This window comes from Lathyrus oleraceus, chromosome 4 (genome assembly GCF_024323335.1).
Source record: "Lathyrus oleraceus cultivar Zhongwan6 chromosome 4, CAAS_Psat_ZW6_1.0, whole genome shotgun sequence".
NCBI classification, from domain to species: Eukaryota; Viridiplantae; Streptophyta; class Magnoliopsida; order Fabales; family Fabaceae; genus Lathyrus; species Lathyrus oleraceus.
Genome location: NC_066582.1, coordinates 119,930,680 through 119,937,600, shown reverse-complemented (window position 1 = coordinate 119,937,600; position 6,921 = coordinate 119,930,680). Strand labels below are relative to the sequence as shown.

The 6,921-nt window shown below is 33.0% G+C and overlaps 1 protein-coding gene across 1 annotated transcript; it reads right to left on the bottom strand.

The window, feature by feature from the left end:
* Positions 1–4,033: 4,033 nt before the first annotated feature.
* Positions 4,034–5,357, bottom strand: LOC127073926 (GDSL esterase/lipase At5g62930). Its single transcript, XM_051015176.1, has 5 exons — positions 5,139–5,357; positions 4,831–5,048; positions 4,668–4,732; positions 4,415–4,579; positions 4,034–4,335 (listed from the first exon to the last, which is right to left on the bottom strand). The coding sequence occupies exons 1-5, from the start codon at positions 5,230–5,232 to the stop codon at positions 4,176–4,178; spliced, it is 702 nt and encodes a 233-aa protein (XP_050871133.1). The 5' UTR covers positions 5,233–5,357; the 3' UTR covers positions 4,034–4,175.
* Positions 5,358–6,921: the final 1,564 nt, after the last annotated feature.

Genomic DNA, 6,921 nt, shown 5'->3' with positions numbered 1-6,921 from the left:
CACTCAACCATTCATTCACAAGTATGAATCCTTAAATCAAGACATCTTCCATGAGAAGGGTTCTAACTTGGATAATTCAACAAGTATGCCACCAGCTCTCATGAAAGGTAAAAAGGTCAGGTCTCCACACAATGCCATTAATAATGTGAGACTTACAATCTCACTTACTAGAATGATATGCATTGAGGGTCAAATTTAGCTCTATGTTAAGCAATCGTAATTGGATTTATGTAGAAGTCACAACTATCTGAGGTCGAACAATAAAAATTTAGACGTTAATGCATGTTAGAGATTTGGTATGAAGAATCAAACTCCTAAAACATACCACACACTAAAAGAAAAGATTAAGAGGGAGAGACTTATCTGAATCATACTTGTATTGGTTCATCTGACACAAGGTCATTGATGAACCAATTAGCCTTTGGACATTAGAGATTTCATTAGTCAAATGAGGGAATGGGGAAGAATAGGGATGAAGATGAAGATGGAGGGGAAGATAGAAACACAAATTGACCATGGGAGGATTTTCATCAAATCAAAAACATTCATGCATTTTGGGAGATGAAAGATAAATTTCATCAATCCCCTAAATCCAATGGTTTTGATCCAACAAAAGTCAAATCAACCTTGACCAAGGCCCAAATAGAAAGTCAAACATCACAAGACCATAAAAATGGCTCAACAACATTTTTAAACATTTAATCAATTAAAAATCAACTTAAAAATGAATTAAAATACATTTTAATTTGGTCAAAACCTAAAATCCCTTCAAAACACCAAATAAATGGTCAAGGGATTTATCCTAGGTCAAACAAGGTCAAAGGACCTTAGGCAAAAAAATTCACTATTTTTGAAAAGTCAGAAGTATTTTTAAACAATTAAAATCATGCACACAAAAATTTAATTCATTAAAAATATCAAAATTAATCCAAAAAATAATTTTGATTCAGAATATGGAAGAGGAAAATATTTATCTATTATTGGTGAAAGTCCCATATTTTTTGGATTAAAAAATAAAATTTCTATGAATTAAACAAAATAAAGCAATTAAATGAAAATTCAAAAAATAAAAAGAAATTGGAAAAAAAATGAGGGTCATCAGATCTCCCTCATTAATTGAGGTGGCAGATCTGATGGCCAAGCGTGTGTTATCCACGATGCGCTCTAGTCAACGCGCCACACACATGGTATTTAAAAGGAATGACTCATATTAAAATATTCAAACATGATCAGATGGTCAGGAGGCGTTCCAACACACCACCGGAGCTAGGGCTCCGGTCATCTTCTCTGGTGGACCTCACTGGACTGGTCCACCTTCAACTTAATGAAAAATGAAAAACAAGGACACTATTTCAAAGAGAAAGTACTCAGGAGCTCGAATCTGGCCTCAATTTTCTCTAATTCCAAGTATATTAAAAGATACAGGGATTTGAATTTTGAGGATCATGAACTGAGTTGGTTCGATTCAACCTCAAAGAAACTCAATCTTGTTTTCTACATTGGTAGGACTTCAACCAACCAAAAGTTAAAGAGAATGGTGAAGAATTGAGAGAGAATCAAAGAGAGAAAGTTTATGAAAAATCACCTTCGAGGGAGCTTAAATCTTGCTTGATCTTGCTTCCAATTGGTCTTGACTTGACTTCAGAAGCTTGCAGGAAGTGAATTGAATCAAGGAATGACTTGGATTTTTAGAGTTTCAACTTCAAAACAGAAGTGAAATTGAAACTCGCTTTTCAATTGAAAACCTTCAAGTTTATCCTCTAATGGTGAAAGGTATGGTTGCAGGATCAAAGCTTGGGCAAGGTGTCCTCAATTCTGAGCAAAAGGGATTGTATTTATAGGCAATGCAAGTGATTTCCACACACTTCCATCAAAATGCCAAAAATAGCAATCCTCACTTGCATGGATGCATGGCCGTGTGAAAGGCCCATCAAATGTTATCAAAAGGTCTAAAATTGATCATGAGCAATGTTGAAAGTGTGTCATGAAGTTATGCAATTGGAATTGCGAAATGGTAATGAGATTCATCCAAATGGAACCTTGAAGAAAAGCCATGCACAAGTCATTCAATCTTTGGCCAAATGAGGCGATCTTGGACTTTTTGGAAAGTTGAGATCAAGGGGAACAACTCTCATGTTGAACAATTTTCCATTTTAAGCTTGGATCATGATGAATTTTGAGGTGGAAGTTTGGAAAATCAAACATAAATGAATTTTTTCTAAGTACCAAGCCAAATGTTCACTTCTTTCACCTTGAATAACTTTTACTACAGGTTTCAAATGGAAAGATTTCCTTCAACAAAGTTGTATCTTTTTCAAACCTCTTCAATTTGGTAACAAATATGACCTCATTTGGATTTGGCATGAAGGAGTTATGAATTTTAGAAGTTGAGGAAAATCTCTTGTTCAATGGTAATGGTCCAAAATGACCTATAATGTTGCCTCTTGGAATATTCCTTTGCAAGCTGAATTTGGAGTTTCTAAAAGAATAATAGTTGGAGAAGATATCTTGAATTTAATCATGAAACTTGGATGACCTTCATCTCATAAAAATTGAGCAAGTTATAGTCTTTGGAAGTTAACCTCCTAACTAGGGTTCAGACAAAATGACCTATAATCTTTCACCATATAAAATAATTTTTCAAGCAAAATTAGCTTTTGATCTCAACGTGAAAGTTGTTTGGAATGTCATAAGGAGTAAATTTTCTCTTGGAATCATTTTCATATGACAAGAATTGTAGGAGATAGGGTCTAGGGAACCCCGGTTTTGACTAGTTGACTTTCTTTGGTCAACCACCATGAACTAACTTGCAAACTTGAAGTTGTCTTGATCTCTTGGACTCATGGAGGATCATATATGCATAAGATGATTTATAATGAAGTATCCCTTGATATATTTGATCAAATGTTGAAGAAACTTGTTGAGAAAGTCACACAAGATACCGAGATGAATTACGACTTACAAGGCAAACAAGCTTCAAACCCTTGATGAATTCTTGATCAAAATGATAAATGAAGATCATGGGGACCCATATATGATATCTAGAGCCAATGTGCACCATCTCTTGATTGATCTCCTTGCATTGAGGGTCTCAAACCATAGATATGAGCTTGATGAGGCATTGATGGATGCACACACTACCTACAAAAGAAGTAAAATCATACATAGACATATTTTTGGTATTTTGGTTAATAGATAATGAAAAACAAAGTATGATGCAATCAAATGTGTTTGGTGATCTCTCTCAATGCAAACCCAATGAATGAGGGATAAGGAGGATGCCAAGTTGTGATCCCAAAACCAATGTATATGATGAGATAACATGATGGATCTTAGGGTCAAATTTGGGGTCTTACAATTGACCAAAAGCCAATGCTCAATCTAATACCAATCTACTCCAAACGACCCAATAGATAAAAGTCATCACACACAATATTGAAGGTAAACTATTTTGATCTCAATTTTTATTACACTCACCTTGATTCCTAAGCTAACTTTATGTTAAAGTGTTAAACTTGTAAATCCATCTCGCATATTTGCGTGTATTCTGATCTTTAAATAGATCGGATATATTAATTATTAAATGAATCAAAATTAATTTATTCAAAATAGTGATCGGATTTGGATACATTGCCCAATGTTAAAAACATTAACCTTTTACTTTCAAGTTTCTACTTTAATTGAATGATGATATTATAATTAGTATTTCACTGATCTCTTCTTAAAAAGACACGTTTTAATTTTAAATGCACAAATTAAAACAATTTAAAATTTCTTAAGAAACTAAGATTATTAAAATTTATGGCTAGTTAGAGATCTCTCTCATCTTCACCCCTAATTTGAAGTCAATGACTAATTACTTAATTGATTAGCTAAAATAATTGGAAAGAGGGAGAGGGAGAGGGCAACAACTACACAAAAAAAATGACAAATTTGTAAGTTTCAAAGTTCATTTTAATTTTTGAAGTCTTCAAAATCAATAATAAAATATTTAAAATTAGTTATCAATCACTGATATTAGAAATTATAAAGATAAGATAAAATAAAACATTATCATAAGAATGATTTGAACTCATACACACAGATACTTCCGCATACATTGCATACATTAAACGCAATAAGCAACATGCTTTTTGATTAACAAACAGTATTAAAAACTTGGCAACACAAACATTCTACTGCTGGAAAGAAGTCTGAGGATTTTTGTGATCAATTTCAGAGTAGTCAGGAAAATCAAATGGCATATTATCAGCAGAAAGTCCAGCCTCATTGAACACCTTGATCACTTCTTGATATACTACTGCATTTCCATCTACTGTGAGGTGCAACCCATCCCTGTAACACCAAAACAACAATGTATATAAATGGCTAAACTTATGTGAGGCATGTATTTTAAGTTCAGATTGCAACAAACCATAAAAATTTCTTATTCCAGCCATCGGTTTCTTGCATTTTGGACCATAAATCAATAGAAGGCACACCGATTTCCTTAGCTGTCTCAACACATGCTTTTGCATATTCACCCGTAACTTCATTTGTTCTTTCAGACAATTTATCACTAGCATTATCACGGTATAATCTGCAAGACGGAACAAAAACTAGTCAAACATGAGATTAATATTCTGTATTTCTCCGACTGAAAGAGAGAGAGGAGAGATTTATCTTACGTACGCCCTTCCTCGCAAACAGGAGGTGGAGTAATAAGCACAATAAGCATAGTTGGTGAGCTTGACTGAAATCACATTTTTATTTTTTGCAATGAATAAGTGATAATGTAATTAATAGAAAGTGATCAAGATTAAATGTAAAAGATAATCTAGAAAGTTGAACCTTCAAGTATTTGACAATTTTTTTGAGATTTTGTTTGTATTCTGGAATAGGTACATGCTGTCTTTCATTGGTTCTTCCCATTAAAGCCGCGTCATTAGCACCGAAGAAAATTGTGGTAGCAACCGGCGGTTTACGTACGAGTGAGAAGATATGATCGAGTAAGAACAAAGCCCATCTGGTGTTGTAACCGCAATAACCACGAACAATTACATCAGCCTGAAAATTAAATTGATTTTGTGATTTGTTAGTTACATAAAATTTAAATGAATCTTATATGTGAAAGTTTAAAGGAGAAAGAAAGCTTAACTTGCGAGAATAGTGATTGGCAAGTGAAGAACCCCAACCATTATCGAACGATTGCTCCGTTATTGAATCTCCAAACAACACTATGTTTTCTCTCATTCTACGATAATAACCGAGTAAAATACATCGCTCCAAAACATCTTTCAAATTTATATTATTGTTAAGATCTTATCTACTCGTGAATCACCTATGTCATCGTGTTTTTCATTTTCTGTCAAGTTGTCAATCACGCCCCTTATTATACTGCATGGCATAAAGTAATAGAAATTATGAATTTATTTAATTGACAAAAGACAACAATTAAATAAAATAATAATAATAAAGTTTTAGAGCCAATATTTTTCTTTTTCTTTCTTTTGGGAGGTTGGCACTCTATCTAATTTTATTTTATTTTGAATGTTTTGAATTTTTTTGTTAACTCTTTTGATTGTTCCAAATCATTAGTTAAGTTGGAAGAGATTCTTATGAACTTATACAAAATGTTCTTGAATAGAACAATATGAATATTACGATAATTTAACAAATATAAGAATTAAAAATAAAGTGAGAAAAAATCATTCTTTAAACATACCAAACTTTTATCGGATCCTGATAATAATTATTGCAATTGAAAAATTGAAAAAAAAATTGTGCAAAATAACTATATTATCGATTATTGTAAAAAAAAATTGCACACATTTAATTAAATTATGATATCACTTTCTAATATAAGTTTATAAAATAATCTTCCACAAAACATAAATAATAAAATGTGATATGATGCATGTGTAAAAAGGAAAATCAGCACAACACTCACCAAGCATTTTAAAAGACAAAAATTAACGTTGAATATCACAAATCAACATTGGGTGCTAGTCAGTATTAAATTTACACGGCATTAGAAGTTAAGTCTGGAATATTAGAGTTTTTATTTCATAATATACTCTTTAATTAGGTTTTTTTACCGAGATAACCCACTTTTTCGAAAAAATTCCTAAAATATCCCACTTTTCAGGAAAATTCCCAAAATACCCCACTTTTAGGAGGAGGCGCCAATTGGATTGGCGATCCCTCTTAAAAATTGCAAGGAGGCGCCAATTGGATTGGCTAGGACACCTGCCCTAGTCAATCCAATTGGCGCCTATGTGTAATTTTTAAGAGGGGGCGCCAATCCAATTGGTGCCTCCCTTAAAAAAGTCTCAAATGGAAAAACCTCCAACATGAAAGTTGTAGATCTTTTTAAGACAATGAATTTGGATATAAATTTTGCATCATTTGGATTTTTTATGAGAAAATTATGGGCAGTTGAAGTTGGACTTCTGAGTTTTTCAACTGTAATCTGACCTATAATGTCTTACATTATTTCATGTGTTTCTTTTAGAGTTATGAAATTTTGTCCAATATAACAACTGAAGTAGACATCTTAAATTTTCCAATGCACTTGGTCCCACCTCAAAATAATTAAAAATGAGTGAGTTAGATCCCTGCGAAGTTGACCCAAAATTAGAGTTTCTGTCAAAATGAATGATGAGCTTCCAAGTTTCAAATGGATTTTTGATGAACATGAAAGTTGTTCATATGGCGACTGTTGTTAAAACTTGAATGAAGGCGCCAATTGGATTGGCTAGGGCAGGTGCCTTAGCCAATCCAATTGGCGCCTTTGTGTAGGTTTTAAAAGGAGGCGCCAACTCAATTGGCGAGTCCCTCATAAAATGCCTTTTTTGTCTTATAAATAGATGCGTTGTGTGACCTATTGTTCCACAATTCATATAATCATTTGGCTATCATGTTTGGTGTTCGTCGTCGATA